The sequence below is a fragment of the Doryrhamphus excisus genome, chromosome 8, assembly GCF_030265055.1.
Source record: "Doryrhamphus excisus isolate RoL2022-K1 chromosome 8, RoL_Dexc_1.0, whole genome shotgun sequence".
NCBI classification, from domain to species: Eukaryota; Metazoa; Chordata; class Actinopteri; order Syngnathiformes; family Syngnathidae; genus Doryrhamphus; species Doryrhamphus excisus.
In genome coordinates this window covers 17,256,335-17,271,810 of record NC_080473.1, presented here as the reverse complement: position 1 = coordinate 17,271,810, position 15,476 = coordinate 17,256,335, and the positions used below count along the sequence as shown (strand labels likewise).

Below are 15,476 nucleotides of genomic sequence, written 5' to 3'. Positions count from 1 at the left end.
TTGCGGGGGGTGCTGGAGCCTATCCCAGCTGTCTTCGGGCGAGAGGCGGGGTACACCCTGGACTGGTTGCCAGCCAATCACAGGGCACATATAGACAAACAACCATTCACACTCACATTCACAATTTGGAGTCGCCAATTGACCTAGCATGTTTTTGGAATGTGGGAGGAAACCGGAGTACCCGGAGAAAACCCGGGGAGAACCTGGAAACTCCACACAGAGATGGCCGAGGGTGGAATTGAACCCTGGTTTCCTAGCTGTGAGGTCTGCGTGCTAACCACTCGACCGCCGTGCCACGTTAGTAACATATAATTATCGCAAAACATCCCTGTTAGTGTTAGTGTAATGTTGAGACCCAAATGCAGAAAAGCACTACTAGTACTACTCCATTAGCTAAAGCAGGGATCTCATGACAGAACCATGCTAACAAGCATATTGTGTCAAAAGAGAAATAATTCATATCAAAACAAAAAGGGGGATCTCACTGCTGTTTAGTCGAGGTAAATGTGACATCATTTATGTTTCATTTTAAACTGTGTTTTGGGGTGTACAGAACAAATGTATTAGATTTGCATTACTTGTTATGGAAAAATTGTATTTGGTCATGTTTTGGTTTGAGTCAGACCAACGGATTCATGATGCTAACGGAGGTTGCATTGTACACTGTTTTAATGAACCGTTTCAACTGGACCAACCCTTTATTACGTACACTGCATTACTGCAACTTCCCTTGCTTTGTGGCTCATTTGGAGTCATGTATATCTATTGTGAAAGGTGGCGATCGTCATCAGTAACTGACAGGAGAAGCAATCGCATGAATACCATGACCCAAATATGACCCGAGTAAAAGCTCTGGATAAAGACAGTTTGTGTTATAATCAGGGTCAGGAGATTTATGCATGCAAACAAACTAGCTGGCTGATGTATCCTACATCATCCTATCCTACCCATCTGAGCTTTTCTTCTTTTCACTCACACAGATGAGTACAATCAGAGATGCGGACACCCGTGACACAGTCATCAAACAACTGTCCAGCAGGTAAGAAATATCTGTATTATAATGTAATCGACTAATGAAAACACTTTACACATTAAAACATATTGTTGTGTTTTTATTTCTTTATTTGGTCTTTCTACAAACAGGTCATAAAAAATAGGTTATATTTGGGTCAGTACTGTATATGACACATTGTTAGCACTATTGTGCATTTGCCCGTGCATGAATAAATGTACCGTGGTCCTTGATTTTGCTTAATATTTCAATTTATTATCTTTATTTCTATTGTGAAAGGTGGCAGTTATCATTAATAACTGGCGGGAGGAGAGGTCACAAGTGAACAATCTTTTTTATGTCGGTCATCGCACACTCCCAAAAGCCATGCATCTTCCTAATCGCAATAGTTGGTCTTGGCTTTCCTCTTGTGTGTACATAAAGCCATATCTTCCACCAGCCTTACATCATGAAATCTTTTTCCGTGTCTGCCAGCATCTGTGCATTAATTTAAGTCTTACGTAAGCACGCTCACTATGAGAAGGAAAAGGTTACACATAATTCTTCCGCATAATCTCCGGATTTACCGTCTTACTGAACAGGGCAGCGCCAGTGATGACTGAAGGTATGCAAATGTCTCTGCTGAGATCTTTCCAACCCTGGTAGGCTCTAAGCTGTTTCTGCAAACCTTCCTACTTATTAGCTTGGCCCTGCAGAACCCCACAGTCTCTCAAGTGCTATTTTCAGCCTGCAACCTCTCTGGGGTGTGATGCTGTAATGATTTTTGTGGTGGGTAAATTTGCAGCATGCAGCAGGAATGTCGCTGAGCTAATTCAGCCTCCTTCTCCCTTGTAAGGTGCATGACGGAAACATGCATGATGCTGAGCTTGTGGAAATGTGGGATTTAAATGACTGCTGTGTGCACAGCCAGCAAAGGTGTCCTGTGATTGGACAAGTGCATTGCTTCCGGTACTAATATTCATCTTGATCTTTTTGCCATTATCTTTAAAAGTATTATCTGATATGTTTGCATGCCACTGGGAGAAAGTACTTCAGCCAAGCAACAGGCTTGACCCTTAGACGTGGGTCAAAAATGACCCGGTCAGGTTGTTTTCTTGAAATATCTTTGTAATGAAAATTTTGTATCATTTCATATTAAAGGTATTCCTCAAAAAACGTTTTTGATATCATGCCATTCATATTTTTAACTTACCTTTTATACATTTTAAGAAATTTTTGTTTTTGTGTTACTACCCCAACCTTCCATACGTGGGTCAAAAATGACCCGGTCAGGTTGTTTTCTTGAAATATCTTTGTAATTAATTTTTTTTTATCATTTCATATTCCAGGTATTCCTCAAAAACATGTTTTTGGATCATGCCATTCACATTTTTAACTTACCTTTTATACATTTTAAGAATTTTTTGTTTTTGTGTTACTACCCCAACCTTCCATAAGTAGGTCAAAAATGACCTGGTCAGGTAGTTTTCTTGAAATATCTTTGTAATTAATTTTTTTTATCATTTCATATTCCAGTTATTCCTCAAAAAACATGGTTTTGATATCATGCCATTCACATTTTTAACATTTTAAGACATTTTTATTTTTGTGTTGCTACCCCAACTTTCCATAAGTGGGTCAAAAATGACCTGAATGCATTGTCTATGGAATCCAATAGGAACCTTTGATTCTTATTAACTTATCAACTCCTAAATATAATACTAAATATCATACAAGTGATTATTCCTAACCAAAATGGCAAAATTGGCATAAAAACGCATTGATTCTAGTATGGGTCATTTTTGACCCACTTATGGAAGAGTGTAGGGTCCAGTCACTCATGCATCTAAGAGTTAATAGAGACATCAATTTATCTAATTGATTCTCTTTACATTGCCTCTGCTAGGTGCAGTCCTGGGCACCAGGAAGCTGCATGGGGCTCATATGCCCCCAGTATGTATGTGCGTGTGAATTTATGTATGTATAATCATCATAAATATCAAGAATATATTCTTCCCATTCCATAGGACACCATAAGGGTCACAGACAATTCCACAAAACACATGTAGAAGGGTTGGGCAAACTCCTATGCAGTACCTTTGCAAGGGTGTACAGCTAATCCAGTGTTCTGCGACCAGGAAGAAAACCACATTAATGTAGCTCAGGTTCAACTAATGGTCGTAGACTTTTCTCCAGCACTCAGAAGAAAGCCTCCCTTTCCCAGGTACTGTTCTCGACTTACACGCGATGTTGAAAAGATGTGTCAACCAAGATTATTATTATTATTGTCTTAACACACGTGTTAACACAAGTGAGTGCAAGATAATTGTGTCTTTCTTACAGCATGGTGATGGCAGTGGACTGGGGCTGCACGAGTGCTGCTAGCATTGAGGAGTTGTGCTTCAATAATGGGAAACATGAGGTTACATCAAGTTTGATTCTCTGCATGGGCATTTCTGTGTGCCTGGGTTTTCTCCGGGTACTCCGGTTTCCTCCCACATTCCAAAAACATGCTAGGTTAATTGGCGACTCCAAATTGTCCATAGGTATGAATGTGAGCGTGAATGATTGTTTGTCTATATGTGCCCTGTGATTGGTTGGCCACCAGTCCAGGGTGCACCTCGCCTCTCGCCCGAAAACAGCTGGGATAGGCTCCAGCATGCCCTCAACCCTAGTGAGGATAAGTGACATAGAAAATGGATGGATGGATGAATTACAACAAGTAATGTGACATACGTATAGAGCATGGTTGTGTCTGATGTACATGATTGCATGAATGGCTGACACAGAAGTGAAGTGTCAGTAAGAGTCAGTTATGAGTTCAAACCTCTTGAGCAGCCAATGACAACAAAACCACCAACGTGGGAGGCCGCGACACAACAGATTGACACAATCCACAAAAGTCCCCTAATCCTGCAGAACATGCTTGAAAGCTGCTTATAAACATGTGAACGTAGTGACACACTGCAAGCTTCTTGGAGCTTTGCCAGTCTGCAGAGAGCAGGGCAGACTTATCTTACGGCCTCCACGGGGGCATCAATGCCGATACTCTACCCCTCCGCCTCAGATACACCCGCAGGATTATAAATGCTGGTGGTGAAAGCTCCTGATGTCACTTTTTTTGAATTGATAGAGAGGAAGAGTTTGAAGCCATGAGGGGGAAACAATGGACAGACTAATTCCTCAAATGAGTGAACTCCCAATCCCACCTCCATTATGTCATTATAGTCCACTAAGGTCAGAACACTCTAGATTATCTATGAAATAAATTATTTGGAAGTGTTGAGCTGTTCTGTGACCTTTGCCTCTTTTGTAGCAACCATCAAAAAGATGGACAACCTCATCTTTATGTCCTCATATTCCAGTCCAAGTACTTAGACAAATCCAGCTCTGCTAAAAGTGGATTAAACAGCATTTTCTGGCAAATTTCCTGTCTATGAATTTAGGCCAAAGTACCACAGGGCATGTTGTGAGTCGTCTCGGAGCTCTACAACAGGGCTCAATTGGTGGACTACCTTTTATTTGCAGTAGGTGCTTAAAAACATACAAATACTTATCCAAATAAACAAGATGTGATAGACTCTAAGGTAGACTCTTCTATAGCGATGAGTGCAACAGTTATTGTGACGTCACTCAGAGTGTCAGTAGCTTAATGTCTTGTCTGTGTGGAGATGGGGAGAAAAAAAAAGGATTAAAATGTCCCAGTCAGCCATTTTCCACTATCTGGAGCAACTGACAGTTTTTCTCTTGTCAGCTCGTTGGTTTCCCTATGACAAGCTGGTGCTGACAGAAGCTTTAGGGACTTGTTCTGCTGGATTTTTTTAATCTTTTTTTGAAGTTGTTGACTCGCTACTCTGCAGCTCAGAGACGGCGGGAAAGCAGCGTAATTAAAAAGTAAAGATGAAATGTGCAATTACCTTAGGCTGCTGTAGTCATGCAGCTACATTGCCTGGACATTTTATTCAGCACCCGGAAAGGATAACATGATATCCAGTCTCACTGTTGGAGAGGTATTGATTTCATAATAGAATTTTTTGTGTTTGTTTCTAATATTCTGGTTACTTTATTAAGCTACATGAGAGGGAAGTCGCAATATACCTTTATTTTCTATGTCACTTATCCTCACTAGGGTTGCGAGTATGCTGGAGTCTATCCCAGCTGTCTTCGGGCGAGAGGCGGGGTACACCCTGGACTGGTCTCCAGCCAATCACAGGGCACATATAGACAAACAACCATTCACACTCACATTCACCAATAAACATAATACTAGCTAGCTGTGTGCCCAGCGCGCGAACCACTGCCCACCATGCAGCCCCAATTCCCCTTATATTTCCACTTTAATCATTTGTTTTTCCACCTAATTTTTCAAGAACTCAAACTTTTTTGTTGTTGTATCATAATATTCCAACTTATTCCAAAATGCAAACATGGCATTATTTTTCCTCATAATACTACAAGTTTATTCTCTTTTTTCCACCATGCAAGAATGAAATTACAATATAAAACCTGAATTTTGGTATTTTTGAGTGTACTCAAAATTAGTACTCAATTCAGATTTCATTTCATTGGCAGCAATTTCATTTTAACACAAAAATACCATTAAAAATGTAAAAACTAGCCAAGAATTTTATATTTTAAAACATGCAAAAAAAATGAACAACTTTAAATAATGTTACATGTTATCTGTGCAAGTCATCAATTTAAAATTATTTTCAAAAATTATTCAAATTAATTTATTTGATGTCAATAATGGAAATCAGACTGGCATACCTTGACTATATTCTCCTACTCTTCCTTATAAGAGTGCTCCAAAAGTGCCCAATTGTGAGGGTATCTCTTGTGCACAGACCCCCGCACAGATGTATTTATATACTTATATCTCTTCATATTATTTTTATGGGCTTCTGTGAGATTCTGCTAGTTATCCCTTTTGTATGCATCCAAAAGGACCAAAATGTCATAACCACCGTCAACTAAGCCCGGAAATCCCCATCTTCTCATTCCCACCTCATCCAGCTTCCATTCACACCAACTTCCTCTCTAATGTTACACCTCTTTTAATCAACAAGAAGTGGCAGCGTCTCTTTACTTTGCATATTAACACCAAATCAAAGGCTGGTGATTTCGCTGCGGGGCCAAAGGGATTCAATTATTCAAATAGCTCCTGTTGTGTGTGTGTACACACCCTGCATGCATCTTTTATTAAGCTGCACGGTGAACAATTTGTTATAAACAGCTTGCGGGGAAGTGTGCTGATGTCTACATTTGCCATTTGAGGTAATGACAGACTAATCGAGAGGAGGCACTGAAATAACAACACCCTTGATCTAAAGGTTGCTGTCACTTGCTTGGGATTGTATTAAAACTCTTCTTTAGGATACAAATGACTTTCTTTCAATGTATGACAATACAGGTAAGGGCACTCTGCACAGCTCTAGGATGAAAGTCACTTTGCATGTTATATGCAGTAAGGATTATTAGACAAGACTCTCCTCACACATTTTGTGACACGTTTGTGTGCTGGCATGACCTCAAGATGCAGACACGGGAACCCAGTGCAGGTAGAAAGGCTTTAATATTAATAACTACAAAGCAGAAAAAGGCATGTGTCCACAAAAATGCTTGCACAGGGTAGGGGATATTAACTCATGCAATCCCAGCCATTTTTTAAAAAGCCATCCCTGCCATGTTTGATGATTTTAACTGATAATTCAAAGCACACAGTCCAATTTTCACATTGCAGCTCAACTGTGTGTGTGCACTAATTTGCAACACAGCAACATGCCTTTTCACTTCCTGTTTGCTGCGGAGTATAGTATATTTCAATGTCAACGTTGCAGGCAGAGTTGTTATAAAAAGGAATTTCTGCCACCTCGAGGCTGTATTTATTGGCCTAAAATGGCAACAAACATGCACTCCACTATTGTGGAGTTGCATCAACACTTCTTTGTGCCTCTCTCGCAAAAAAAAAACAAACAAAAAACACACGAGACGTAAATGCATATGTATAATAATGCAGAAACATGCACAGCAAGTAAGAGCAGGCACGGAACTGATGTAATACTCAGAACTCAAATTAGCGCCAGGTGCCAAAAGGAGGAAAGTAGGAACACAGGTGTACTTGGTTGTGGCTGAATGAAGCCTATTTTGCACATTTGTATGCAATGTTGCCAAGATGCTTTTCTCAGTATCAGTTCATGAATTACTTATTCTTCAAAAAATGTATCTATTATTATTACAAAGTGGGGAAACCCCTACGTAATCAGGCATCTCAAAAAGGTGGCTGAGATCATAGCGCCACTACTGTAGAAGTTCAAAGTTTGTCATCAGGGGCACCGCTAAATCGGCTGGGGCCCCAAGTAGTCGCCTGCTTTACCACACCTGCCTGGAGGGACTGGGAAAACTGCAGTCAATGTACAAGAATGCGCTTTACGCTTGAGTTTAACCCTCGGGGGTCCCTTTAATTTCCCACCCTCGGGGGTCCCTAGAGGACAAAAAAGAGTCTACTCCCAAAAACTGCTGTAAAATCATAACAGATTCATATTTTTTTGCTTAGATTTCACAATTAACTTGTGTTCTAATAAAAATTAAAAAAAAACTAACATGTAAATATTTGTGTTATTTGAACCTTCTAAATGCCCATTTCATTCATTTTACTCAGAAACGTGTACAGTGTGTGAAATTATTTGGAAGTGTTTGTGTAGACATAAGTTCTGCATAAAGCAAAGTTCACTCTCTCCACTTCAATTACACGAAGACACACGCATGCACATAGACACACGCATCCACATGCATGCAGGTACACAGAACATGCAGAGATGTCATTGTTTCCCATACTTGCATATATTCATGCATCTCAAAACTCTTGATCCTCTTTTTCAAAAAAGCAACTACCAACAACTCTAGGTTTAAAGTAGACTTCTGCAGACTGCATGAATCACTTTCTATCATCATTGAGCAGGAAGTGGAGCTGCAAGCTCCTCCCCCACTCTTCTCTCCCAGCTACAAAAAATACCACATCAAGGATGGACAACTGAGTAGCTTGTAGTTCTAAACGTATGTGCCTTACTTTTCATGGTGCTCACGTTTTTTTTGCGAATGCTTTATAGTTCAATATTAAAATGGCATGAACTGAAAGATGTTTATACACTGTATGGATGGGCATCTCGTACTTCGGTACGAGGTACATTATTTAAAAAAAAAACAAAAAAAAACAAACTGTATTATAGAAAGCAGGAAGTGAACAAATGTAACAGTTACTGATTGTAAAAGTACCAGATGGAGGGGTAGGATTTAATAAGCTTTGCTTTTTCCTACTCCTTTTGGACATGTGGAACTGTAAACTGATTATGGGATGCACTCAATTGTAATCTGATGCATGTTCAAATGAAATAAAACCATTACCATTTAACTAGAAACCTAACAATCGGTTCATGTTAATGGGATGGGAGGATCTCTATCTAAATGTTCTGAACTCCTATATTGAAAAAAATATACAATCACATTTGAGAATCCCTCGTTTTACGTGGTTAATTGGTTCCAGACCTGACAATGATGAGTGAATTTCCGTGAAGTAGGATTCCTTCTTCATAGTTATGGAATAGAAAATATGTTTACAGTCTTCTAAGTATGATTTAAACATTGTTAGAGTCATCTAGACATGGAATTACACTCCTATAGTCCCCTTTACAGTCATATGACCCAATGAAAACTGCAGTGGTTGGCCCTGCTTGTAGAGAACAACATTTTTCTGGTGGTACTGGGCACCAAAGTATTGCCATATGTTTTGGTGTTGGGACTGATCAGTAGCACCCCTGCTGGTTGCAGCCTATAGAGACATCAATTATTTATTTATCTATTTTATTCTTTGATTGGATTAGCGTAGGCGTACCTAATGATGTGACCAGAGTCCCATCTTTACATACACACAAAAATAAACATGACTCTTTCAACCAAAGCTCCAATTACAAAGATAATGCAATTTTATGTGCAGCAGGGCAGTCCTATCCTAACAGTATCAAGATCAGCTACATGGCAACAATGCGGCAATGTACAAGATGTTCACAAATGTCTATCAAAAATTATTCAAATGCGTCATGTGGAGAATTATGTTAAAGAGTAGGAAATAGTGGACATAGTGTAAAGCAGAAAATTATGGATTGTGGTGTTGGTACTACATACTTATTAATTTCAACATGGGTGTCTAATGAATGAAAGTTTTTAAATGTCAAATCATTGGTTCACGATTCAAGATGGCCAACGTGTGTTGTAATAATAATGATATATAACAATAACAACATGTGCCACATATAATCAAAAGTGACATATATGACAGCTGAATAGAAATAATATTTGAAAAATATAATAATTATGTAAAAATATAAAATATATTGTTTGATTGTTTTAAAATTGCACAGAATTTATTGTATTATACTAAATTCATTCTTAAAGGGAAAACTGGCAGCCCGCGTTTTTAGGTAGGAGTCCATCAGCATCTTGACTTGCAATATTTGCCCACTCTTCCTAACAAAAGTGTTCCAAATGTATCCTATTGTGGGGGCATCTCTTGTGTAAAGCCCCCTCCAGGTCACCCCATTAAAAATAATTTTGAACTTACTGCATTTGGATGAATGAAATAACATTTATCTTCATTTTTCCTACCTACGCGGCACTTGTTTGCCTTACTGCCTAACTAATAAATCTAAACATGACTCATACATGATCTGCGCGTAATTACACAATTGCAACGCGCTTGTTATTTATCCATACATGCAACACATTATTAAAGTGACAAGATAGAGACAGCTGAAAAGAAATAAGTCGACAATCGCCGCGGTACCGCGGTACCTCCTTAATGATGCTTCCGCCGTGCGCATTACTATCCGTGCGTAATAATCCATTAAAAGAAAGAAGTCAAATAGTCCTACCTCGCTCATGGTGCACCTTTAGGTGGAGGTGTTTGTGGTTCTTTCTGCAAGATTGCTTTCAGGGAGAGTGGCTGGCAGCACACCGGGAAGCTTTTATAAAGTCTTCGAGCCGACTCCTCCATGGAATCACGTCACCAATAAGCCAATAGCAGCGCCGTCGGTGAGAGGGGGTCTCCCTGAAGTTACCACCCAGATGCTTTAACATGGCTGTGTGGAGGAAGCCCCTGTCACAGCGATGAACCTTTAAAAAAAGGAGAACCGTGGAATTATTTCATAATGATATTGCCAACGCCCACACAGTGCTGATTTGGGAAGGGAAGCTCTTTTTTTGAAGCTCTGTTTTTACTCATATGGCTTTTACACTAAATTAAAGCTCATTTTTACAACTGAGTATTGGAAAAAATGAGAATAAAGTTGTAAATTCACGGAAAAAAAGCTGTATTTACAAGAAAAAAGTTTGTAAAATTTACAAGGAAAAACGTCGGAATATTACTTTTGCCCAATAAGTCCTTCCTTTTATAGCTGTCTCAGGCAATGCCAGAGTATTAAAATTATCTGAGATTTCCAGAATAAAGTCGTAAATGCCATGCTCTATTTTCACTTCTGACACGTATGTAATATTTAAACTTTATTCTGAAAATCTCATATGCCTAATACTTTATTGTACATTTTTGACAGTATGTTTACTAAAAGCAATGAAAGCTTGATGTGGTGCTCCCAAGCTACACCATGAGGAACAGGTCCAGTGATGTAGAGACGGCCGGTCCAAGTGATGTCCCAGTGGACTGTTGATGGATGGAGGAAGTCGATTGGAAAGGAGGCTTGAGCATGTCCCTGAGTAATCGTCAACGCTGCATCTGACAAGATGGGTTTGCTCCAAATGTTAGCTGTAGGCTCTTCATTTCTACAGAAATAGTCTTCAAAATTCTCCATGCAAGATAAGTTTTGTTTTTCTTTTTGTCATTGCCAAGTGGAGCAGATGGCAGCAGAGCTTCTATAGTGGGCAACGCATCGTGCAGTCTGTGGTGATGAAAGCTATGACAGCATTCTCAATCCCTGAATGAAAACATACATTAAATGTATACACTACAGTATATGGACAAAAGTGTTTGGACACTGCACCAACCGTAAAATGGTGTTTTCTCCGCCTTGCATTCAGCTGGGAGGATGTTGAAGGGCGTCTTGGGAATCTTGGGAACTTGTCTCTTCTAGTTCATGCCAAACATGTTTGATTCTTTCACCAAACAGGCTTTCATGGACCTTGGTAACAGCAAAGAGGTTCCACAAATTGTTCTCTCAAAGTTGAACGCATACAAATCCCAAATCCATGGATAAAAAAAGGCGGTGTCACAGTTCTGCTCCTGCCTCCAGGTTGCTAGTCCCTGCCTTCTCCTGGTTTGTGTTTTCCAGATGTCCTTGAGCGGGCTGGAGGCGGGAGGACTGGGCACACCTGAAGCCCATCAATTCTCCTGCCCACTTAAGGCCGCCGCTTGCAGCCGGAGTCGCTGGTTCCTCTTTGCAGATACCTGCTAGCCCTCTGGTGCTTAGGTCAGCCCAGCTCTCCCTGGCCATCTAGCCAGCCTCCTGCTGTACGCTAGTTATTGTTTTCCTTAGAAGTGCCCAGTGGTGAGATTCTTTTGTTAGTCTCCTTTTTACCTCGCCACCACCTTGTGTTGCCCTCTTGGAAGTTACCTTGGATTTTTCTTATTAAAAGACTGTAAGACTGCACCTCTTGTTGCCTTCATCTGCATCTAGGGCCCAACCCTCGACACACCGTGACAGGCGGGGGAATAAGGGGTACAGTATTGTCCAACTCATGATTACTTAATTTGTTTGTCCGGATACTTTTCTCGATAATATACATAAAAAGTGTCACATACACCTGGAAAAGACACTGTAGAGGTTGGCACTAGTTGGCACACTGTCACTAAAGAAACAATACATGTAAATAATGTAAGGAGCTCGACCCAGAATTCATTCATTCATTTTGTACCGCTTATCCTCACAAGGGTCGTGGGCGTGCTGGAGCCTATCCAAGCTGTCGTCGGGCGAGAGGCGGGGTACACCCTGGACTGGCCGCCAGCCAATCACAGGGCACATATAGACAAACAACCATTCACACTCACATTCATAACTATGCTCCTTTGGAGCATGTTTTTGGAATGTGGGAGGAAACCAGAGTACCCAGAGAAAACCCACGCACGGGGAGAACTTGCAAACTCCACACAGAGATGCCCGAGGAGGGAATCTAACACAGGTCTCCAAGCTGTGTGGCCTGTGCGGAAACCACTTGACCGTGCAGCCCCTAGACCCAGCAGTGATGTCATAAACATACATTTGCTGTGAAAGCATCATAAGTAGCGATGTTGTTCGCCTTTGTGAGGTGCTCACACGTGCCTACACTAAACATTCAACATGGATATTACAAGTATTACAATTACAATACAAATTACAGAAATGTTAGTGGTGACGTCTTTGCTGTCTTTCTTGATACCAGGCCATCTTCCAAAAGTCTTCCCCTCACTGTGCATGCAGGTGCACTCACACTTGCCTGCTACCATTTCTGAGCAAGCGGCGCGCTGCCGATGCCCCGATCTTGCAGTTGAATCAACTTTCAGAGACTGTCCTGACGTTTACACAATAATTCCACCTTTTCCTTGAAGTTTTTGATGATCTGATAAAAGGTTGATTTAGTTGTAATCTTACCGGCAGCAATATCCTTGCCTGTGAAGGCCTTTTCGTTCTAAGCAAAGATGGCTATACATGTTTCCTTTCAGGTAACAGAGGAAAAACAACAATAGCCACGTTTACATGGACCCAAATATTCCAATTCCATTCGGTTTATTTGCTCAAATGGAAAGAATGTAACCTTTGTATACACCTCATTCCGAAAGAAAAGTGCCAATCCGAATGAATATATAATCGGATTCCCAGGGGTGGAATATTCCTTTCCCCAATCCGATTGAGGTATCTTGTACCCGCTCAATCGGAAACCCTGCATTCTTCTTCGTGGTGTTTTTCTTCTTCTGTTGTTTATTGGCGGTTGGCAAGCAGCTTTCGTGTGCGTTAGCGCCATCTGTGGAACAGAATCTAAACCCTTCTATACGCCATTCACAAGTCCAGTTTTATTAAAAAAGAAAATACATATCTATATAAAACATGTGCCGAGCTTAATTATAAAATATTAGCAAGATTGAACTTTATCTTTTCCTGTTCCCGGGTGCGTTCTTTTAGTGAATGCTGAGATATGACGTAACACGCAGCTCCAGACGTTCTTTGATTTAAAAAAAATGGAGGCTAGCAATCAGCACTGGACTGCTGCGGAAAGTTTGTTTTTGATTCAAACAAAATTTCAAGACTGAACGAAGGAAAAACTGGCAATACGGAGTTATTCCAACAAGTGAAAGAAAAACTCGAGGAAGTCGGTATCGCGTGATGTTGGTGTTTACGCTTTTTCTGCGCATGCCCCATTAACTATTCTGGTTGATTATAGCGGCGCATGTAGACACAAGATTGGAATATTCCTTTCCATGTATACCATTGCTTTCGGAAAGGTCATTCGGAAAGAGAAAAACTCCTCATGTAAACATGGCTACTGTCAAGCACAACCCTCCTTTTAAAGTATCCAGTCTGTTATTGTATGACAGACACATCTCCAGCCTCTGTCCTTGTCAACACTCTCACCCGTTTTAACCAAAGAATAACTGGCATGATGTCAGCTGGTCCTTTTGTGGCAGGGCTGAAATGCAGTGCATATTCTGTTTTAGGGATTAAGTTCAATTTCATAACTCAGAAGGCCTTTGAGGTTCATTGCCATTCATCGTATCACTCTTCATAGCATCTGGGGTACATGCAAATTGGCATAATAAAAACTGAGGCAGCAGTTTTAATATTTGCGTCTTTGCATCAAATCTGTATGCCTCTGCACCATACAGACTAACTACAAATGCATGTACCGTTACACCCCTACTATCCATCCATCTAGCAGTCATTAGGAAGCAAAAAAACAAGATATCAGAGGGAGAAGGAGGGAAAAAAATCATGCATTGATTTTGTCTTCAGGGAGGTAAACAGTGAAATATTTCCAAACAACGTTGGCTGTGGAAGTGGATTATCATTTTGGGAAAGATCAGACAGTCCCACAGGAGACAGTGAAGACCACCATCAGGCAGGTTTCAGCAAAGGATACATACAGTCCCAATGCAGCATTGGAGGACACACCAGAGGGGGGGCCCTTGAAGGGAAATGGTACACCGGTGTTTGCTTTCTGTTCTACCTGGTAACTGCCTGATTAAAATAGCTACCACTGAACAAAACAGGCTACGCAGCACAGCTCTGGGTCCAGCATTGCCATTTCATCTTTATAATCCCCAATGTCATGTTATATTTGTACAATTTGCATTATCCATGTGATTATTGCTTGCAGGGATTGTCACACTGTTAAAACTCCTCACAAAATGTCACATTTCTTTGATGTTTTTCCATATACAATCAGCTAAAAATCACTTCTTATCACACGGTAGTTGCCTGTGCAGTAATTGACTATTGACAGTTTGACTCTTTAGCAGCTTAACAGTATTTCCATTCATGTTTGAACTGTTTGTGTTTAACCTTATAGTATTTATGCTCAACAACATACAACATTTAACGTAGAGAATCGAGTGCGTATTCTCAATGTGTATTTGTGTCATACCAGTGGCAGTAGCCATGTTTTATTTACAATATCTTACAGTGCGTTTTAAATAATTGATGAAGTTATTGTTTCTTTATGGTCGGTCATGCCAGAGAGGCCCATTACTGTATATATGTATACGTTTGAAAGCATGTTCTTAATGGATACAAACATGCAGCTCTAATTGTGCTCTTCAGCGCAGTGTGAAGCTGCATTAACATTACGGGAACGCTATAGTATATAGTGCTGCCAAGTTCATGTGTGTGTGTAGATCGATTTGTTCTCCTGTCCCCTGCATTGCACTCTGACTGCAAATTATTCTTTACACTCAACTCCACACTGTGGATGCTGACATGGAATCAGCATCATTCTCAGCAAATCAGTGCGTGATTATGGCAATAAGTGATGTAAGGGGCTCTGAAGTGTCTTATTACTTACACTAATCTGGGATGAAACACATGAAAATACAAATTCTTCTTTGAGGGGAGCCTCTGCAGGATTATTTAGCAATTGGTCCAATAAGGAATGAATGACATCGCAGGCGCGTGCTTATGACTTTCATTATCCAGCCATCCATTTTCTATACTGCTTATCCTCATTAGGGTCGCGGGGGGTATGCTGGAGCCTATCCCAGCTGACTTTGGGTGAGAGGCGGGGTACACCCTGGAATCACAGGGCACATATAGACAAACAACCATTCACATTCATACAGATGGACAATTTGGAATTGCCAATTAACCTAACGTTCCTGGAGAAAACCCACACACAAACTGTGATTTGTATTTTGATGCATCATGTGATTTCTCCCAGCTAATCAGTGAAAAATAGATCGATAACATTGGCAGTAAAAACTTGTGTTTGACTGATTTGCATTTAAACTTATTGT

The 15,476-nt window shown here is 40.4% G+C and overlaps 1 protein-coding gene across 1 annotated transcript in view; it reads right to left on the bottom strand.

Annotated features, from left to right (window-relative positions):
• Positions 1–10,089, bottom strand: part of pcp4b (Purkinje cell protein 4b) — a 28,379-nt gene extending 18,290 nt beyond the window's left edge. Inside the window, exon 1 of the mRNA XM_058080551.1 lies at positions 9,919–10,089. Coding sequence (XP_057936534.1) covers positions 9,919–9,927 — 9 coding nt within the window. The 5' untranslated portion in view covers positions 9,928–10,089. The remainder of the gene's footprint in view (positions 1–9,918) is intronic.
• Positions 10,090–15,476: the final 5,387 nt, after the last annotated feature.